Source organism: Leptonychotes weddellii, chromosome 3, assembly GCF_054177405.1.
Source record: "Leptonychotes weddellii isolate Sample4059 chromosome 3, ASM5417740v2, whole genome shotgun sequence".
Taxonomy (NCBI): domain Eukaryota; kingdom Metazoa; phylum Chordata; class Mammalia; order Carnivora; family Phocidae; genus Leptonychotes; species Leptonychotes weddellii.
The window spans coordinates 60952448-60975790 of record NC_138371.1 but is presented as its reverse complement, the minus strand read 5'-3'; the positions used below and the strand labels follow the sequence as shown (position 1 = coordinate 60975790).

General features: G+C 37.8%; 2 protein-coding genes across 12 annotated transcripts in view; one reads left to right on the top strand and one right to left on the bottom strand.

The window, feature by feature from the left end:
* Positions 1-23343, bottom strand: part of COBLL1 (cordon-bleu WH2 repeat protein like 1) — a 163969-nt gene that overhangs the window by 67942 nt on the left and 72684 nt on the right. The gene's annotated exons all lie outside the window — the stretch shown is intronic.
* On the top strand, positions 9738-10847 carry LOC102732497 (protein N-terminal asparagine amidohydrolase). The gene has a single exon (XM_006742461.3). It carries the CDS (start codon positions 9749-9751, stop codon positions 10679-10681), a length of 933 nt encoding a protein of 310 aa, XP_006742524.1. The 5' UTR covers positions 9738-9748; the 3' UTR covers positions 10682-10847.

The following is a 23343-nucleotide window of genomic DNA, read 5'->3' as shown; positions in this document are numbered from 1 at the left end:
ATGCATGTTTCTGTTTGAAGCACATAATTGTTTTCCCCCCTCAGCTAGGGGTATAATTGGTATACAAAAAAACTGCACATTATTAATGTATGCAATTTGATAAGTTTGTACATATGCATACACTTGTGTTGCCATCACCATAATCAAGGTAATAAACATATATATCATCCCAAAAAAATATTGCCTTATTCCTTAAAATTATCTCAATATTATATTCAATTTTCATAATGAAAATTAAGGTACAATTTCACACTAGGCAATAACATTTTTAAAATATCAAAACATAATTTTAACACAGAATTCAATCGGTATCCTATTACTACTGATTGGTTTTTTTAACACTTGATTTATAAAGCACTTCAAAATCATATGCCCATTTTTTTTTTAAAGATGCATTTATTTAACACACACACACACACACACACACGGAGTGGGGTAGGGGTAGAGAGGGAGGGAGAAAGAGAGAATCTTAAGCAGGCTCCATTCCCAGTGTGGAGCCCCATATCAGTCTCTAATCCTGAGATCACAGATCTGAGCCTAAACCAAGAGTCGGCTGCTCAACCAACTGAGCCACCCAGGCGTCCCTCATGTGCCCATTGTAAACATTATTCCATCTCTGTCAATATTAATATCCTTAAACTAAATGAAAAGAAGCAATAAATGAGCTCAGCAAAACAACAGAAATCTACTCAAATACCTCTTAGTTTGAACGAAAAGAAGCTTTAAATTATCTATGAGATACACGTACATCCGTAAGAAGCTACTCAAGTTCACTGGGATCTCATGTGTTTGCTATATTTATAGAGTACTCCTATAGATTCACTCAGGGAAGTACTATACAAAATACAGCTTCAATATTAAAGACAAAAATGTAAAAGTGGAATAATAAGTCTTAAAACAATAGGCTTTTTACATACTACATTCTAATGACCAAAAAGAAATTGAACAGCCACCCTATCTCAGTATAGAGGGCTCCCAAAAAAGATGTATGATGACGGTAAGTGTTGGTGAGGCAGCCCTTCAAAATAACTGGCCATGTCTGGTGGCCCCTAAACCACGCATTTCAGCTATAAATTGCAGACCAATTCCTCAAAGCAATTTCTTAGTGTCTCTTGCTGTGTTCAATGAAATAAGAGAAGATTGTATTCAATAAAAATCTGTTCCAATGGTGGGCATAACATTGTGCTGCATGCTTGAGGGAATGCAATTAAGAACAACAAAAGGTCCCTTTCTTGATGAGCTTATATGAAGTAGAGTGAATACAGCGAAGTGGCTTTAAAAGATAAGCAATAAATGAAAGGCAACAAAGGGAGACCCCAAAAAGTATATGACTCTTAATAGACATTTCTCTTGTCAAGGTCACTAATCACCTATGTGTGTCCAAACCTAATAGACAATTACCTGAGTCATCGCAGTTACACATGAGTAAGTTCTTAAATTCCAATAAGGACACATTTCATAGGTGTGCAGCAACTGTGCTTGGAATTCTTTTCCCTCAGCTTCTTCGTGTAACAACACAATCCACTATGTTCTTCCTTCTTCACTGTCACTCCTCAATCACAATGCCCTCATCTCCCTGCCCAGGCTCCTTCCCTGCCCTTTTCTCTTTCTACAACTCTCACCTCCAGAGGATTTCATCAAACTCCAAGGCTTTAACTATCATTTTTTAAGTTAAGGACTCTCCCAAATTCATTTTCCCAATCCTGACCTGTTTATTGAACTCTGATCTATATGCCCAATAGTTTCATGGTCATTTCCATTTGAATGTTCAATATGTATCTCATAACCCATACTCTTGATTCTCCTCTCCACCCCTCATCCTCATTCTCATCCAAACCTCCCCCACTCTTCCCCATGCCTGTAAATGGCACTACACTAAACATCCCATTAACTCAAGCAAAAGTCTTAGGTATATTTTGATTCCTCTCTGTCACTATCATCTATTTCCAAGCCACTATCAAGTCCTGTGGGCTCTTAACTCTAAAACACACCCTGAATCTGTGTACTTGTCACCAGCTTCTCTGTTACCACCCTGGCAATTAAAGCATCATCTCTTGTTTGGACAGTTCCAATAGCCTCCTGACCGGTCTCTCCTGTTTTTCCTCTTGTGCCTTAAAATCTACTCTCTGCAGTAGTCAGGAGTGATTGTTTAAATATGTAAATCTGATCACCTCCCACCTATGATCCTTCACCAGCCTCCAAATGCCCTGAGAATAAAACCCAAATTCTTATCCTTGGCTTCCAAGGCCCTAGATGAGCCATCTTGGTGGCTGTCAAGGTATGATTTCAGAGCAGAAGCAGTGGCACCAGGCACCTTGTTAGAAATTCAGGCCCTGCCTCAGACCCACATAAACAGAAACACTGGGGGTAGAACCCTACAACTTGCATTTGACAACTCCCAAGTGATTCTGATGCATGGGAGTCTCCAAAAGCACTGACCTAGCCTCTGCAAACCTCGGAGCTCCCCTCAGATTACTCTGTTTCAACTCCATGTGTAATTCACACAGCTCCCCTCAGATTACTCTGTTTCAACTCTGCGTGTAATTCACACTGGCATCCTTTCCTTCCCAAAATAGACCAAACCCTTCCTCTCTGAGGATTCACATGGCTGCTCCCTCTATCCAAAGTGCTCTTAACCATAGAACTTCAAATTGCCTGCTCCCTGACCTCATTCAGACTGCAGATCAAATGCTTCCCCGATAGAGGTATTCTCTGACCACACAAAAGACAAGCCAATGCCGATCTCCACCCATTGTCCCTATTTGTCACGTAACTGTTTTGTACTCATCACATTTATCGCTATCTGATATCATCCTGTTCATTCATGTATTCACTTGTGTATTATTTGATGTAGCCTCTAGAATGAAAATTCCATGACAGCTGGGACCTGGCCTTTCTCATTCTCTGCTAACACCTAGAATGTTAAGTGCAGCAAGACAGGGTGGTCTATAAGTGTTTATCATTTAATTGAGGGAAGAAAAGAGAAGAGGGAGGGTTATATCAGTTCCATGAGTTCATAGGAGAATGACAGCTTGGTGGATTGCTGAGAATCAACTATTTTGTGACCAGTCAGAGATATGAGAAGTTCAAAGAGACCAACATAGGTAAAAGTATTCAATCCTCAGGAAGACTTTAAATCTCCTGCCTATTGGAGGGGGTGGGAGGACAGGATTAAATTGGAACAGACTGAATTCTAGATTGGAAAGAAATCTCCTCCATTTTGCCCAGTAACTTGCTGTGGGTCAGAACTCAGATGTTTATAGCTATAGCTTAACATGACCAGTGAGGACCGTGATTAATATGAGGGAAGAATAACTTAATGGAACTCCTCTCTTGGATACGTCTGCCATAATGTACCAAATAAAGAGGCAAAGGTATTCTTCACATCAAAGTCAGCACTTATTAAATGCTAGTGCTTTCATGTCCCCAAAATGCCTCCAACGGACACAAAAGAAAAATAAAATAGCCTCATCCTATTTTATTACCACATCATCAACAACAGCACACTTGAGTGCTGACTTGGTGGTGGAAACTGCCCTACTAACTCATCCTCACAGCCCTGTATACGGTAAGTGTGCCCATTGTCATGTTCCAGATGCAGAAAACTGACGTGCAGCGTGTTTAAAGAACTTAACTATCACTGCTGGAATGGAGATCTAAAACCAAGTTGTTGGATTCTAAAGCCAGTGCTCTTAACTCTTATACTATATCATCCCTTTGGGAGCTGAAACATTCATACAAAATAACAACAAAAAATGAATGAGCAAAAGCCAAGTGGTAGAGAAGAAAAACGTGAGCCGTTACTTAGTATCTACCGCTAAGCACGGTGCAGGAGCCTTTTTGCTACATTTAATTTCATGAGGCAGTGGTCACTGCCCTTTAACTGGGGTTTATAGAGGTTAAGAAACTTGATCCAAAGCACACAGAACATGGTACCAAACCCTCTCGATAACCTTAACAAGGTTAATCCCTGATATTTAAATAGGAATGCAGATGCTAGATGTGCAAATGCCCACTCACACCTACAGAGACTGCTACTTCTCCAGGTGGAGTTGTGGACACAATGTACTGGGAATCAAAAAGCAGGGGAGGGTCCTAAATGCTACTTGTGTCACCTTAACTTAATTATTTCTCTGGTCCTCCATTCCTTCATTTACAAAATACAGGTATCAAACTAGATGATCTCAGGTCCCTTTCCACATCTAACATAACAGAGATCCATGCATAATAATGTTTAGAGACCGGAAAATGGCAGCTCAGATATCTTAGATCTGAGGGCAGGGCACACGTAGTATTTTTGCATGCCATCTAGCCTGCATACTACAGTAGTACTATTGGTCACCAAAATGGAGAAGAAAAAGAAACTTTCTGTGATAATTTACAAATAACATTTGATTGAAAGAGTGGCTTGGACAGAAACCCCATGCCCAGGGAGCTCTTTCTATTCTGAGAACACTCTGGTCCTGGTCAGGAAAGGGTCTCTCTCCTCTGAGTTCACAGGAAATGGTTCCATTTCCAAGTGCCTTTCTCTGTCTTGGCATACACACTAGGAAAAAATGATGAACAGAGTGACAAACTCAAAAAACAGTTTGAAAAGCCTCTGGTTTCAGTCTCCCACACCCAATGCTTTCACATTTCAACACTCAGAATACAAGGTACCTACCACAAGCCATTCATCACTTCAGGGTTTTTGTACTCACTGCACCTCCACTCAAATCTAATCAATAATCCAAATCCAAATAATCCAAATCCAAATAATCCAAATATCCTGGGTTTCTATCACCCTAGATTTTTTTCCTTCTCCCCAGAACACACACACACACACAAAGTGCATTGATTTCTATTATCTTAATTTCCACTTTCCTGTTCCTTTCAAGTATCATTTTATTTCCCTCCTTCCTTTTGCAGCCAAACTTCCAGAACTCTGATACCCAATATGGTAGCCATGTGGCTATTAAGCCCTTGAAACATGACTAGTGTGACTGAGGGATTATACTTTTAGTTCAATTTAATTTCTACTTCAAAACAGATACTTGATTCAGTTGCATTTAAGTATATTTGGAACTCAGGTGTGAGGATCTACTTTTTTAAAATTTTTTTTTTTTTTTTTTTAAAGATTGTATTTGACAGAGACACAGTGAGAGAGGGAACACAAGCAGGGGGCAGTGGGAGAGGGAGAAGCAGGCTCCCCGCGGAGCAGGGAGCCCGATGCGGGGCTCGATCCCAGGACCCTGCGATCATGACCCGAGCCGAAGGCAGACGCTTAACGACTGAGCCACCCAGGCACCCCTCTACTTTTTTAACTATAAATTTTATGATAACTAAATACAGATCAAGTCCTTCGAATGAAAATATAATACCATCTGGGGCTCCTGGGTGGCTCGATGGGTTGGGCGTCTGCCTTCCCATCATGATCCCGAGGTCCTGGGATGGAGTCCCAGGTAGGGCTCCTTGCTCAGCGGGGAGTCTGCTTTTCCCTCTGCCCCTCCCTGATGCTTGTGATCTCTCTCTCTCTCTCTCAAATAAATACAATCTTTAAAAAAAAAAAAAAGAGGGCGCCTGGGTGGCTGAGGCGTTAAGCGTCTGCCTTTGGCTCCGATCATGATCCCAGGGTCCCGGGATGGAGCTCCGCATCAGGCTCCCTTCTATGTGGGAAGCTTGCTTCTCCCTCCCCCACTTCCCCTGCTTGTGTTCCCTCTCTCGCTGTGTCTCTCTCTGTCAAATAAATAAATAAAATCTTAAAAAAAAAAAAAGAAAATACACCATCTGAATGGAGATGTGCTGTAAGTGTAAAATACACACTGCATTTTGTAGGCTAAGTACCAAAATATTAAATATCTATTAGTAATATTTTTATATATCGATTACATACTAAATAATTTTTTACATACTTTGTTAAATGACATATATTACTGTGATAGAGAGCCTCTAAGATGGCCCCCAGTAACCCTGGCTCCTTGTGTAATCCCCTCTCATTGAATGTGGGTTAGATTTAGTGACTCATGTTCAGTGAATAGAATGTAGCAAAGAATGTCACTTCTGAGATTAGATTACCAAAAGACTGTGGTGTCAGTTTTAGACACTCTCACTCACTCTAAGGGAAGCCCGCTACCATGTTGTCAGCTTCCCTTTGTCTCTGGCCAACAGTTAAGGAGGACTTGCAAACTGCCAACAGCCATGACTGTGAGCTTGAAAGCTGATCCCACCTAGGCTGAGACTTGAGCCCCAGATGACATCTTGATTGCAGCCTCACCGCCCTAACCGACAATCTAGAGAAGTACGATTCTAAATAAACCCTCCGCCTCAGTTCCGGCATCGGGCGATCTGACATACCCACTATGCTCAAAAGCACCCACCGCTCATGCAATGCACAAAGAGGACATTCTCTTTGCAATCAACCGCTCTTTGGATGCCTTGTCTTTCAAGACCCTTTCTTGTTTTACACATGGAAGTCCTTCTACTTTAAAATCTTTCAGTATCTTGTTTATATTTATAGTAGGACATTTGTACAGATCCTTTTGTTCAATAAGTAGCTATGATGAGCTATCACACTTAACACACTACGTAGATGAAGTGGGGTAAATCCAAAGAAGTTTTCCCTTCTAGCACTAACAGTATGGTAGAGAGAATAAAGAGAAAGCCAAATAACTAATTGCAGTAGAGGAATAAAGTACCCCAGGCTGCCTTGTGTCTTACAGCATAGTTTTCAATGTACCCCACCTTATCGGCCAGAACAGATTTTTAAAGCAGAAATCATGAATATTTTTTTTGTATTTTTGATGAATACATCACCTTTTTCAGAGTATGCTCAATTATTTCTTAAAGAATGAACTATTCAACTATAGTTTTCATTCGGTTTATTCATTTTTTATTATATCCCCTTCAAGTCTTTTTTTTTTTTTTTTTTTTTTTTTACTACTTTTAGGAACTTCGCAATTGTGTAAAGTGAGTTCAGGGACATAATAGAATCTCTTTGTAATACCAGGTCTTCCAGGATAAATCAGCATGAGTAAATGAAGCTTTTGTGGCTTAGTTGTCTTATACCCAGAAACAGAAGGGGCTCCCTTCTCCTATTTTAATCAGATATCCATTACAATAGCAGAAATAAAACTTCCAGAAGTTATTTCTAATGAGGAAACATTTAATATTCACTATGGTACCCAGCTAATGAAATGCTAAATAACATAATTCACACTCCCCACTCCCATTCTACTTATCACCAGGTGATTTCGGAGAAATTTCTTCAACATTTAGTGATATCCAAGAACATTCTCAATACCAAAAGCCTTATTTCTAGTCTGTATTTTGTTTATATATCTAAAATAGCTAAAAACCACACAACATATCACATTTTATCAAAGTCGCTAGGACAATAATTTTACTGTTTCTAAGCCAAGGTCTTATCCACACACACACACACACACACACACTCGTGATGCTTGAGATCATAAATGCATAATTTGGTTTTCACCTTCTTTGGTTGGAGGGGTGTGTATTGGGGGTATGGCAGGGGGAAAACAAAAATATCTCACTAGATACATATAGTATAATCTCCCTGTGACAACATTAAGATATTACATGTAGAAAAGAACAAGGGGATAGAAAAAAGTATATATTTGCAATTAAAAAGGAAAAAGAACCTACATATGAATCACTAAGAGGTACTGACAGAGTTCAAGATTTTGAAATAAGTCAGAGATCTTGGTTTGTGTTTGGGTCTGCGCTTATTAGTTAGTTGGTCATTAATCTCTCTGAAACAATTTCTTCAGTCACAAAACTGGACAATATATCCCACCTCACAGGGTTGCTGAGAGGGTTAAATGGGTAATGCATATTGTCTAGCCCAGTGGTTCTCAAACTTGGCTACATGATAAATCCATCTGATAAGTTTTAGAAAACACTGAGGCCTAAAGGTCCCCCTCCCAGAAATTGATTTAATTGGCTTGGGGGAATTTTAAAATCTCCCCAAGTGATTCTAAAGTGCAGCCAAGTTTGAGAACCACCAGTCTACCATAATGCCTGACATATAATAGGTATTCAATTAGCGTTGAGGATATACCTTCATAAGAAGTTTGTAAATGCTGAAACACTGCCTGAAGGCTGCTACTTAGGTCAATCCATTTTGTGTAAATTTAGGAAGGTCTCAGAATCACTGAATATAACAAATCTTAAAAGTAGTCTAAAAAGTTTTGTAATAACTTTTCCAAATCTAAACCTCCATAGTATTTTTGCTTCCTTTTATCAAATAAGGAAATTCCATACAAAAGAAAGCCTAAATCTCCCTTGATATTTTCACTGAGGTATAATACAGAAAAATGTACAGATATAAGTGAGTACATTCTTTTGTTGTTGTTGTTGTTAAAGATTTTATTTATTTGACAGAGACACAGACAGCACAGATAGAGCAGCAGACAGAGGGAGAGGGAGAAGCAGGCTACCCGCTGAGCAGGGAGCCCCATGTGGGGCTATCCCAGAACCCTGGGATCATGACCTGAGCTGAAGGCAGCCGCTTAACCGACTGAGCCACCCAGGTGCCCCTAAGTGAATACATTCTTCTTCATATATACACACTCAAGGAACTACCACACAAAGACAGACTAGAAAAACGTATATATAAATTAAAAATTAAATATTTAATTTCTCATCTGTTCCATAATTGTTGCTGCAATTTCAGTTTGTCTCTGGGCTTTTCTAAATACCTAATGGGGATGTTTATTTTATGCAAAGTTAAGAAAGTCAAACATCAACAAGCGGTAGGATAAGGAAAGCCTCCAGTAGAAATGTGCATATCAAAGGAGGAGATAAAAAAATTCATCAAAACAAATGAGCAAAGTTGAAAAACAGACTTGAAAGCAATATAAACAACGAGTCACAAGACAGTCAACAACATTTATTGGGCACCCACTGTATGCTCAGTGCTCTAGAAAGAAACTGGGTAGATTAAAGAAATACCAGGAGGTCCTCAGATACCAGTAACTTAATGAAATGAGTCCACCTGAACAATTCCAAAGATAACCTAAATGAACCTTACAAAAAAAAAACAAAAAAAACTAAATTAACTGAATGCCTATCTAGCTCCAAGAACTAAATTTATTTAGCAAATAATTTCCCTCAAAAACAAATTGAAACTCTAAATCCATGCCCCAGTGCTCACTTGCTGCTCCATTTACTCTGTGCATAGATAGCCGTCTGCCTAGTAAGTAAGAACTGTCAGGAGCAACCGGGCTCAGCATTATCTAATGAAAGCTTCCTTTGAACCTTGTTAATTTTTGCCTTGCAGGCAATGTATATGGGACAGTCAATGCAGTTTATGAAAATTAGTCTGAAAAGGTAATAAAAATGTGATTGACACTACAATCTAAAAATTCAAAAATGATTAACAAAAACATGGGGAGAACTATGCAACACCTCTTGGACCTTTTTCTTTGCCACATAGAAATTAAGTATAAAAAAAAACCCTATATATTTCCACTTTCTCAAAACAGGTTAAATGCTTACAAAAACTTAAAGAGTTACTGATTAAATTTAAGGTAAAAACTTATCAACAGATTGTTTCATCTTATTATGTCTCTGAAACAATAAAATAGAGAAATTTTCACCGCTAAAAGGAAGTTCAAGAGCTCTTAGTTGCAACCAAAATGTCCTCCAATAGGTAAACAGACAAAATGTGGTACATCTGAAATATTATTCATCACTAAAAAGAAATGAAGTATTGGGGCGGCCTGGGGCTAGGGCGGCCGCCTCCGCGATGCCGCTGCTCGTCAAGGGGCGGCGAGTGCGGCTGCCGCAGTCCGCCGGGTACCTGGTGCGAGCCCACCCGCCTCTGAAGGAAAGAGCCAGACTTCTCAGAGGTCAGTCTGTTCAACAAGTGGGACCCCAGGGCCTTCTGTATGTTCAGCAAAGAGAGCTGGCAGTGACCTCCCCAAAGGATGGCTCCATCTCCATTCTGGGTTCTGATGATGCCACCACTTGTCACATTGTGGTCCTGAGGCACACAGGTAATGGGGCCACCTGCTTGACCCACTGTGATGGAAGCGACACCAGAGCGGAGGTCCCCTTGATCATGAGCTCCATAAAAGCCTTCTCGGACCACGCTCAGTGTGGAAGGCTGGAAGTGCATCTCGTGGGAGGCTTCAGTGACGACAGGCAGTTGTCACAAAAACTTACTCATCAGCTTCTTAGTGAATTTGACAGACAAGAGGAGGACATTCACTTAGTGACACTGTGTGTGACAGAATTAAATGACCGGGAAGAAAACGAAAACCACTTTCCAGTAATTTATGGCATCGCTGTCAACATTAAGACGGCAGAGATTTACCGAGCATCCTTCCCAGATCGGGGTCCAGAGGAGGAGCTCCGTGCTGCCCGAGCTTTAACAGGAGGACCAATGATTAGTATTTACAAGGCAAAGACAGAGCAACTGCGTATAGGACTGTATTCCTGGATGCCCTTTCCACACATGGATTTCTGGCTGCAGCAAGACGATAAGCAAATACTAGAGAACCTTTCCACTTCGCCTCTGGCTGAGCCGCCCCACTTTGTGGAACATATTAGGTCTACCTTGATGTTTTTTAAAAAACACCCATCTCCCACCAGCGCACTGTTTCCTGGAAACAAGGCTCTGCTCTACAAAAAGAATGAAGGTGACTTATGGGAAAAGATCTCTTCTCCAGGAAGCTAAACACGGGATCACCAAAGAAAGCAACTTGTTGGCCTGACAAAGACCATCGTGGGGGCTGCAAAGAATGCGCATCAGAATCTACATCTGCTGAGTCTCAGGTCTCCTTCCTTACTGTCCTTCAAATGACTTTCAAAATAAAATCTTATTTTGGCAAAAAAAAAAAAAGAAAGAAAGAAATGAAGTATTAAGCCGTGAAAAACCTTGGAAGACCCTTAAATGCGTATTCTAAGTGTAAGAAACCAGTCTGAAAAGGCTACACTGTATGACTCCAACTATATGACATTCTGGCACAACAATGGAGATAATAAAAAGATTAGTGGTTGTCAGGAATTATGGGGTTGAAGTCAGGGGGAGATGAATAGGTGAAGCACAGAGGATGTTTAGAGCAGTGAAAATACTCTAATGATACTATAATGATGAATACATGTCATTATATATTTGTCCAAACCTATAGAATGTACAACATCAAGAGTGATCCCCAATATAAATTATGGATTTGGGGTGATTATGAGGTCTCAGTGTAGGTTCATCAGTTGTGACAAAGGTACCACTCTGGTGATGGATGTTGATAATGAAGGAGGCTGTGCCTGTGTGGGGACAGGGTACATATGGAAACCCTATGTACATGCTGCTCAACTTAGCTGTGAACCTAAAACTGCTATTAAAAAAAAAAAAAATTAAGTCTTTAAAAGAAAGTTCTTAGATGGAATACTTTCCCGGTTTTCAAAAGTATGCTAGGTAAGGAACTAAGAACCTTTAAATGTGGATATTATAATTATTAAAATATATACACTTAACGTATGTTACTTAGTGGGGATGTAGATGTTAGCCAAGCAAGCACACTAATAATAGATTAACCAATCTTTTTTTTTTTTAAAGATTTTATTTATTTATTTGACAGAGAGGGACACAGAGAGAGAGGGAACACAAGCAGGGGGAGTGGGAGAGGGAGAAGCAGGCTTCCCGCCGAGCAGGGAGCCCGATGCGGGGCTTGATCCCAGGACCCTGGGATCATGACCTGAGTCGAAGGCAGACGCTTAACAACTGAGCCACCCAGGCGCCCCTAGATTAACCAATCATAAAATGGAAGCAAAAGTTACCTTCAAGTCACAATTTCAATAATCTCTCAAATACAGGCATAACTCAGAGATATTGCAGATTTGGTTCCAGACCACCACAATAGAGCAAATATTGCAATAAAGCGAGTCAATTTTTTTATTTCCCAGTGCATATAAAAGTTATACTTAAACTATATAGTAGTCTAAATGTGCAATAAATAGCATTATGTCCAAAAGACAATGTAGACACCTTAATTAAAAAATAGTGTATTGCAAGCCTTTCTCAAGAAACAAGAAAAGTCTCAAATACACAACCTAAACTTACACCTAAAGGAGCTGGAGAAAGAACAGCAAATAAGGCCTAAACCTAGCAGGAGAAGAGAATTAATAAAGATTAGAGCAGAAATCAATGAAATAGAAACCAAAAGAATTGTAGAACAGATCAACAAAACTAGGAGCTGGTTCTCTGAAAGAATTAATAAGATCAATAAACCCCTAGCCAAACTTAACAAAAAGAAAACAGAAAGGACCCAAGTTAAAAAAAAAAAAAAAATCATGAATGAAAGAGGAGAGATCACAACCAACACTGAATACAACTATAAGAACATATGAGCAGCTATATGCCAACAAATTAGGCAACCTGGAAGAAATGGATGCATTTCTAGATCTGTATAAACTACCAAAACTGGAAGAAATAGAAAACTTAAACAGACCCATAACCAGCAAGGAAATTGAAGCAGTAATCAAAAATCTCCCAACAAACAAGAGCCCAGGGCCAGATGGCTTCCCAGGGGAATTCTAAACATTTAAAGAAGAATTAATACCTATTCCTCTGAAGCTGCTTTAAAAAATAGAAATGGAAGGAAAACTTCCAAACTCTTTCTATGAGGCCAGCATTACCTTGATCCCAAAACTAGAAAAAGACCCCACCAAAAAGGAGAATTACAGACCCAATATCCCTGATGAACATGGATGCAAAAATTCTCACCAAGATACTAGCCAATAGGGCACCTGGGTGGCTCAGATGGTTAAGCGTCTGCCTTCGGCTCAGGTCATGATCCCAGGGTCCTGGGATTGAGTCCCACATCGGGCTCCCTGCTCAGCGGGGAGCCTGCTTCTCCCTCTGACCCTCTCGCCTCTCATGCTGTTTCTCTCTCGCTCGCTCTCTAAAAAATAAATAAAATCTTTAAAAAAAAAAAAAAAAAGATACTAGCCAATAAGATCCAACAGTATATTAAAAAGATTATTCACCCTGACCAAGTGGGATTTATTCCTCAGCTGCAAAGGTGGTTCAACACCCACAAATCAATCAAGGTGATATACCATATTAATAAAAGAAAGGACAAGAACTATATGATCCTCTTAATAGATGCAGAAAAAGCATTTGAGAAAGTACAGCAGCTTTTCTTGATTAAAACTCTCCACAGTGTAGGGATAGAGGGAACATAACTCAGTATCGTAAAAGCCATACATGAAAGCCCACAGCAAATATCATTCTCAACGGGGGAAAACTGAGAGCTTTCCCCTAAGGTCGGGAACATGATAGGGATGTCCTCTCTTACCATTACTGTTCAACATAGTACTAAAAGTCCTAGCCTCAGCATATCCCAAAGATACAAATGTAGTGATCCAAAGGGGCACTTGCACCCCAATGTTCATGGCAGCAATGTCCACAATAGCCAAACTATGGAAAGAGCCCAGATATCCATTGACAGATGAATGGATAAAGATGATGTGGTATATACATATACAATGGAATATTACTCAGCCATGAAAAAAAAAAAATGAAATCTTGCCACCATTTGCAGTCATGTGGATGGAACTAGAGGATAGGTATTACGCTAAGTGAATTAAGTCAATCAGAGAAAGACAATTATCATATGATCTCACTCATATGTGGAATTTAAGAAACAAAACAGAGGTGCATAGGGGAAGGGAGGGAAAAATAAAGACAAAATCAGAGAGGGAGACAAACCATAAGAGACTCCTAACCACAGGAAACAAACTGAGTTGCTGGAGGGAAGGGGGATGGGGAGATGGGGTAACTGGGTGATGGTCATTAAGGAGGACATATGATGTAATGAGCACTGGGTATTATATAAGACTGATGAATCACTGCACTCTACCTCTGAAACTAAGAATACACTATATGTTAATTGAATTTAAAGAAAATTAAATTTTAAAAAATACTATATTGCTAAAAAATGCTAACCATCATCTGAGCTTTCCGTGAGTTGTAATGACTGATCACAAATCACTGTAACAAATAATAATGAAAAAATCCAAAATAATGCAAGAATTACCAAAATGTGACACAGAGACACAAAATGAGCAAATGCTGTTAGAAAAATGATGGCAATGACTTGGTCAATACAGGGTTGCCACAAACCTTCAATTTGTTTTTAAAAAAAAAAAAAAAGGCAGTATCTGTGAAGCACAATAAAACAAGGTATGTATGTATGTACTTTGGTAAATATTAAACAGCATTTAGTCAGTCTCTGTTAAAGTTTTAAATCTTTGTTGGGGAGTGGTGTGTTAGAGTGAACCACATTCAAACAAAACTTTCACTGCATACTAATAAAGAAAAGTCCTTGGAATGAATTTTCCTAACTAGAGGTTTTATCAAATACTGGCTAGAAAAACTACTTGGAAATAGTGTCTCAAACTTTGGAAATATTAAAATCTAAAGTAGCACATTATAAAAAAAAAATTGACCTAACGCTGATCTAAATGTAAAATATAAACTTACAAAGTGTTTATTAAAATACAAGAGAAAATTCTTGGGACCAATGCTTATGCAAAAGGTTCTTAGACATGACACTAAAGACACAATCCATAAAAGGTTTTTTTTAAATATCGATAAACTGGACTTTATAAAGTCTGAATAGACCTTGTTAGGAGGATGAAAAGACAAGCCACAGAATAGGGGAAAATATCTGCAAGTCATATACCCAAATGACTTATATCCAGAAAATATAGAGAGCCCACCAAACTCAATAGAAAGAGGGGCGCCTGGGTGGCTCAGTGGTTAAACGTCTGCCTTCAGCTCAGGTCATGTTCCCAGGGTCCTAGGATCGATCCCTGCATTGGGCTCCTTGTTCATTGGGAAGCCTGCTTCTCCCTCTCTCTCTCTCTGCGTGATGCTTCCCATGTGTACCCATGTGCATGCACACTCCCTATCAAATAAATAAATAAAATCTTTAAAAAATAAAAATATAAACTCAAGAGAAAGAAAACAACCCAATTATAAAATGGGCAAAAGCTCTGAACACTACCAAAGAGGATATGAATGGCAAACAGGCACATGAAAAGATGTTTAACATTATTCTCCATCAAGAAAATGCAAATTAAGACTATGATGAGATAACACAATGCACCTAAATTGAAAACTACTGACAACTTTAAGTGCAGAGAGAGTGTGCAGAAACTGGATCTCTCACTTGTGGCTTGTAGAACGCAAAATGATACAACCACTTTGGGAAAGATTGGGAGTGTAATATGAGGCTAAACACACACATCATATGACCCTGCAATCTACTCTTGGTATTTGCATGAGAGAAAAATAAACTTATGTTCATATAAAACCTGCACATGAATGTTTATGGCAGCTGACTCTGTAACAAACCCAAACTGGAAACAACCCAAATGTGCTCCACTGTGAGAATGAATAAAACAAACTGTGGACATCCATATAATGAATTCCACAATAAAAAACAACAAAGTCTTGATACACTCAACATCTCAGATGATCTCCAGGGCATCACGCAGAGTGAAAAAAGCCAGTCTCACAGGGTTATGTACTGTAAAGTTCTATTTAGGTAAGAGTCCTAAAGTGACAAACTTAAGGTCACAGAATACAGATCACCGACCGCCTGGACTGAAGGCAGGGTGTGACTGTTAAGGGGTGATACAAAGGGGTTCCTGTGCAACACAACAGTTCTGTATTCTGATTGTGGGACGTCACACAAATCTACATTATGTAGTAAAAAGTCACAGAATTATAAATAAAAACAAATAACAATAGATAATAATAAAGAATGCCTGTAAAAGCTGATGAAGTCCAAATAAGGTCTGTACCTGACTTGATAGTATTGCACCAATGTCACTTCCCTGGTTTTAATAATGTATTATAGTTATGTAAGGTATTATTATCGGGAGAAGCTTGGAGGAAGGCATAGGGGAAACTGCATTATTTTTGCAACTTTTAGCAAATCAAACTATTTAAAAACAAAAAGTTACAACAAAAATAGATTATCTAAGATAGTGATCTCAAACTTTTGATAGGCATTAGAATCACCTACAGAACTTGTTTTTAATTAGATTTGCTTGAGTGGGGTCACATTGTACCTATTTAATAGAACCTATATATAGGGTCCAGGTGATATATACTGGTAATCCAGCACATTATACTTTGAGAACCACTGGACTAAAATAAAGGCAAAGGTATTGGAAAAATATGATCCCCTCAATACATATTGTTCTATTTAATGGCCAATTACTAAACAAGTCCTACCTACACAGACCCTTATTCATAGACTAACTGAACTAAGAGGTTCTCATTTATAGACACAGTAAAAGACATGCAAATGAAATTAATTCTTGATCTATTTTAAAAGCACAAATACTATTATTTATAACACAAATCTGATATATCAATAAAGAAGTGAAAATGCTGTTATAAGAAAAAAATACATGCTATTAAAACAAAGAGATGTAGGGCGCCTGGGTGGCTCAGTTGGTTAAGCGACTGCCTTCGGCTCAGGTCATGATCCTGGAGTCCCGGGATCGAGTCCCGCATCGGGCTCCCTGCTCAGCAGGGGGTCTGCTTCTCCCTCTGCCCTCTTCCCTCTCGTGCTCTCTGTCTCTCATTCTCTCTCTCTCAAATAAATAAAATCTTTAAAAAAAAATAAAAATAAAACAAAGAGATGTAGAGGAAACATATCCACAATAAGAAACAAGGGCCACATTTTTAAATGGCCATTAAAGGTCCTTTACCTGTACTTCTATATAAAAAAAAACTACTGATGACAAATCACACACACATTTAACAAGCATCAAGGCATTTGATTTAAAAGCTTCTTTTGTTAGAAGAAAAAAAAAAAACATGAAAAGACCCAGACTTTATTCCATATGTAACATAATAAAAATTAAAACCCAATCTGTTAAAACATCATTCAATTATTCTCCCCTAAGAGGCCATTCACAGGGACTGGTAAGAGAAGCACATTTCAAACCCCAGACCCACGGCTTTTACATTTACAATGGGTGTCTCTGTCCTAAGCAGCTACTAGGCTTCATCTTACCTCAGGGAGGAATGATTCAGTTTCCCAATGTCTCTCCCTTCATCTTTTTACCAAACGAAATGCAGCAATAAAACAGAATAAATCAAGTCTTGGAACACCATTTCTGAAAGCCTGCTAATCTCGATCTTTAAGAGTTACTACAAATTCCTTTTTTTTTTTTTTTTTAAAGATTTTATTTATTTGACAGAGAGAGACACAGCGAAAGAGGGAACACAAGCAGAGGGAGTGGGAGAGGGAGAAGCAGGCTTCCCGCGGAGCAGGGAGCCTGATGCGGGGCTCGATCCCAGGACCCTGGGATTATGACCTGAGCTGAAGGCAGACGCTTAACGACTGAGCCACTCAGGTGCCCCGAGTTACTACAAATTCTTAAATGCTAGCTCAATTGCTCTCAATTCTGTGGAAAAATTCTTTTGGATGAAAAAAATAAAGCCATTTTTTAACTTACGCTCAAATAGTTGAATATAATAATTAGCAAATATAATAATAAGCAAAATCTAGAATCTGGATAGCCACAGCTCAGTTTCTCCTACAAATCGACAATGGGGGTGGGGGAAAGTGGGGAAATGGGACTGGGGCAAGAACTGACATAGAAGAGGAGATTTTAAGTGCCATAACCACCAAAGAAATGTGGCAAATTGAATCCAGTATGGACAGACTGACTGCTAGAGAAATTTGAATTAAAACGTAGTATTAGAGGACATGTTATTTTTGCTAGATACAATAATACCACAGAAGGTATGTCTAAAAACAAAAGTCCTTATCACTCATACATATATAATAAAATACTCATGAGTAAAAAGGCTTTGGGTGGGATTTTCTTCAAAAGAGAAAAGGGGAAGAAAACAGAGGCAGGGAAGGAGATAGCTAAAGCAAGATCAAAAGTGATTTTTGAGGCTGAGTGATGAGTAATGAATACTCTCTCCTTTTGTGTTTGCAAATTACTAATATAGACCCTCCCCCCAATCTTATGTCCTATGGTACAGAAGAACAAAACAATTAGAAATAATTGGGGGGGAAAAAAGAAATTACTAAGGCTAATCAAAAATGCATATTTAGAATATATCTAGATCAAATATATATTGATCTCCTAAATGAAGGTCACTTCTGCCTTTTTGTATGCAAAATGAGGAGCTATGCTGAAAACTTTGTGAAGTTTCTTCCACTCTAACATTCTCGGTAAGTGCTTTAAATAAGCGAAGATCATCATTTTTCTTTTTATGTTTGTGTCCTAGTCCTAACACCTCTGAAGCCCTAGGTTGCTACTAATCTACTTTCTGTCTCTATATACTTGCCTTTTTGGATAGTTCATATAAATGGAATCATAAAATATTATTTTCTCTGGCTTTTTTTCTTTTGGCTATTCTCTGGTTTCTTTCACTGACCATAATAGTTTTGAGGTTTGTCCATGTTGCAGCATGTAACTGTACTTTACTACTTTTTATTACCCAATATTATTCCATTATATGACTATACTACATTTATCTATTCATTAATTGATGGGCATTTGGGTTGTTTCCGCTTTTTGGCTACTGTAAATAATGCTGCTATAAACATTCACAGGCAAGTCTTTGCACATACCCCTTTTTGGTATATCATTCTTGTTAAGATTTCACAACAAAACTAATATAGCATGTTCCTAGTACTCAGTGTAATTCCTCCCAGATCCCTCCACGCGCACGAAAATAATTTAAAGCCATGATTCAGATTGAGACAGTTCAAGAATGGCTTTTCCGTTAAGCCATTCTTCTTTTAACTACAGATCAGTGAGTTAGCGTATTAAATGTGCAATATATATAAATAATGAATATAATGAAACTGATTTGTTTTAAGGAAAGATACAAAGTAGCAATCAATGAATAGACTAACACATCTAACAAAAAAAGAGATAGCTTGGTATAATGAAAACACAACATAAGTGCATTTCTGTACTGATTTCACTACCTAAACCCAGAAAAGATGGGATTCCCCCATAAGTGTTGCTTATACAATAATGTGTAGTTCAAAATTGTACTTTTAAACTCAGAACTGTACAAATGTTTTTATATTTTCCTACATATTTAATAAATTCATTTGGGGAAAATTTTTTCTAGTTATAATATATTAATAGTATTGACATTATTATATATATTTAATATCTATAATAGGTATTAACAAATATATATATTTAATATATATAGGTATTGACAAAGAAAACACTTTGGGAATAATGATTTGGGAAAATGATCAAGAAGGAACACAAATATAAGAAAAACCCTCCATCTAATCAGAAGTTCATTTAAAACACCACTTAAAATGTGAAATCAAAAGTTCAAGTAAACCTTAAGCACTTTATTTTGACTTAAAATACACAGATGTAAATTCATTCATTGATCTTTGATGTAGAGTGAAAGCTTATCTTTGCAAATGTACACATTGAATTTTCACCCTGTTGGTCTTGCATAAGTAGCACACAATGGCTTGCCTTCCACTTCAGTCTTTTTTAAGTGACGTAAGGATTTCAAGACACCTGCAAGCATTGTGAGTGCAAATTCCTTGATTTTTATCATTTTATTTTATTCTTTTCAGGTCTCATTCACATAAAATTCAACAGTACATTTTTTATAAAATATAATAAGAGGTACCAGCAGGCAATCTAGAAAATAGCCTACTGGCTTTAGGGGTTCATTGTGCCAAGCACAGGCATTTCAGCATGTTTCACCAAGGAGGTGGAAGTCTTATTTGACTCTGTGAAGGAGTTCACTGAAGTTTAAGAGTTTCTACAGTATTACTAGACATAAGATTGCTGGAGCACTTTGATCCATACACTGAGAAATCTTTAAGAAATCATGGCCCCAAACTCATTTTTATAGTTCATCCAAACACTTGCAGGCTAAGCAAAAAACACATCAGCTACCTCTTAATCCTGTAAGAAAGGTAGTAAAAAGTGAAAACACTGGATCAGATCACAGGTCAGAAATTATACTAATAATTCTCTCAATAGGATAGTAATCCAAGCAGTATTAAGATATAAATACATAAAGTGTAACCCTCCAGAAACCATCATTTTTATTCTTCTATAGAAATAATGCCTTTTATTTGGGGAAGGAATAATCTGGAACTATCCTATTTTTATTAATTAAATGCTTTTATAACTATTCTCAATTCCAAAGTAAATAATCTAATAAAAAGTAAAAAAAAAACAAACTAGAAATTAAATCTTGCATGCATCATCAGAACTGAAAAATCACAATGAAATTGAAAACCAAATAATATTTACTGAGGAAGAAAGGACTCTAGGAAAGAGTTTGCCTTCCCATCTCCTTATTTTTTGGTGTTTCTTTATTGCAAGCACAGAATGGCACATTAAGCAAAACAATCCCTGTTTACGTATTATATATTTTTCATACAGCAACAATATTCAAATGGCTTACTGTAAATGTTCACAATTCTGACTACAGATTAGTTCAAATATGTGAAATCTGATTAATGACTGGAAGCTTGCTGAGTCCAGGTACTTTAACGCTCTAGTTCAGTGCTATCTCCTGAAGGATCTAGAATATTTTTTGGCACAGAGAAGATGCTTAATAAAATATTGTTGAATGAATGAATGATGTCTCTTCAGATACACACACACTGAGTCAGGTGCTCAAATATTTTCCCAATCAAAAAAAAAATCCTAATTTCTTAATAACATGCTGAAATATGACAGTTGATGTTATTTGGTGTGAAATGAAAGTTTCACCATCTGACCCTGATTCTCAGAAAACAAGGAGAACTTGCAAAGGAACAAATTATTCTCAATCATAAAAAATCTGGCTGTCCTTAAGCAATGGAGACAACCAACCAACCACTAGTATTCCTAACATCTATATACCATTAAGAGTTCTCTTCCTCCTCCCATCTATCATAAAGAATCTTAACTTTTACTAACATTTTCTCACATTGTTAGTTTGACAACTCCCCCAAATTATTTTATGTATATTCTCCCCAATATCAGCCATATATTCTATATTCCTGTGTATGAAAAAGGTCAAATGACAGATGAATTCAAATGAGCTCACTGATAGAGTAAACATAAAGGTAATGATACTTAGGGGGCCCCTGGGTGGCTCAGTCAGTTAAGTGTCTGCCTTTGGCTCAGGTCATGATCCTAGGGTCCTGGGATTGAGCCCCGTGTCAGGCTCCCTGCTCAGAGGGGGATCTGGTTCTCCCTCTGCCCCTACCTACTGCTTATGTGTACACTCGCTCTCTTTCTCTCTCCCTTGCTGTCTGAAATAAATAGAGTCTTAAAAAAAAGTAATGATACTTTGAAAGAACTCTGAACCAGGAGGTAATATGAGTTTTTCCCACACACACTACCACACGACAGCATTTATTAAGCTACCATCACTAGTTTTGGGTAGAAAAAGAAAAACAGCATTTCCTGCACTCAAAAAATTAATAGCTTATTATTTTACTCAATTATACATGAAAAGTCCCAGATGTTACCTTGTTCTCCCTTTGTGTTTTCAGTTTAATCAATCAACGAGCACTGGTAAAGCACCCATAATAATCAAAAGTGCAACTCATTAAGCTACAATAGGTGGGAAACTATGTATGCATTATAGTTAATTCTTACAACCACCTTGCAGAGTTGCTGTTTTCTGTACGTTACAGCATAAGGAATGAATTCCTGAGAGGAAGATTAACTTGTTCTCAGTCACAGGAAACTGCAGATCTAGGTTTTAAACCAGGATAGTTGATTTCTACACCCATTTCCTTTCCCCCTGCCATTCCGCTACTGAATCTCCTACTATGTGTGTCCGGGACTGATGAAACAACAATCTGAGGTCTTAAAATTCTATTTGGAATGACAGAAAAAAAATTGTATGAACCTATTCAATAAATATAATTTATTATTTTCTCTGCAACAATCTCTAAAAGAAGCCCTGGCTCACCAGAAGAAAACCATGAGAAGTGGATGCTAAAGACTAATTCATTAGAACCATGCTTTCACAATCTATAAAACCACAGTTAGTCTTTTCAAGCAAAGGAAATCACCCACATTCTGAAAAGTAAATTATGTGTCATCCGCCTGGTTTAAGCAACCTAAAATACTATTTCCAGCCCTCCTAACCACCATATATTTCAGCTTCACAGAAAGGTAGCTAATTTAGGGTAGAAATACTGTAAAACCTATTGCAATTCTTCCTCCCAAGAAACAACAGAAGGAAATGACAAAGAAACATACAGTAGTCTCATTCATTTATACAAACTTTCCCTGAGGAAATAGGCGGACCTAGAAACAAAGGCATATATAACATGCCAAGTACTGGTGGTCAATACAGCACAAAGTCTTCAAAAATAGCTCTCAGAATATCAAAGCCATTAAAACAACTTTAGCACAAGAATTCTGGTATAATAGGTGTGTCCTGTATTATGAATGCCAAGATAAAGGAGCTAAAATAATAACTGACATTCACTTTTTGATCCTAAAATAAAAACCAATCGGATATATTGCAATGCTCTCACAAAAAGATCATTATATGCTACTTTTCGTCCTGAAAATTTCATAAGCATCATTCACATGTTATTCTTACTCTAGTGTCTTAATCTCTTTCTACCACATTTCTTAAGGAAAAGTTCAAAAGTAAAAAATAAAAATTAGAAAATATAAAGAATGTTACATATATATATATATATTTTTAAAGATTTTATTTATTTATTTGACAGAGAGAGCGAGAGAGCACAAGCAGGGGGAGCACGAGAAGGAGAGGGAGAAGCAGGCCTCCTGCTGAGCAAGGAGCCTGATGCGGGGCTTGATCCCAGGACCCTGGGATCATGACCTGAGCCGAAGGCAGACGCTTAACCATCTGAGCCACCCAGGCGCCCGTTACTTATATTTTATCACAAAAGCAAAACTAATCCTTTATTTCTTTTTGATGGACTGTGGCTTATTTTCATGAAGTTGATGGGATATCTTATGTCTGCACTTCAAGAAATGATAGCTAACTTTGACCAACCTGTTCTCCAGCTATGAAAATCAGAAAAGCATGATTCTGTGATTCCACAAGAATTTAAAAAAAAAAAAAAACAGCCAAATGTAATCACTCATCAATTAATCTTCAAATTTTTTTTTATTTATTTAAACAATAGTTTTATTTTGCTTTCTAGCATTTCTCTTTGGGGAAAAAAAAAAAAACCAATAGAACTTAGCTACATTTTCACAAAAAATCAAAACTTTTAACAAACAAGTTACCCCAACAAATGGAATCACCAGTGGACCATCCAGATGATTTGAGAGTTTTAGGACATAATTGACAATAGGCTAAGGTTTAAAAGA

Excerpts from the sequence above, each read along its gene's own strand:
- LOC102732497 (XM_006742461.3), top strand. The coding sequence starts at position 9,749 with ATGCCGCTGCTCGTCAAGGGGCGGCGAGTGCGGCTGCCGCAGTCCGCC.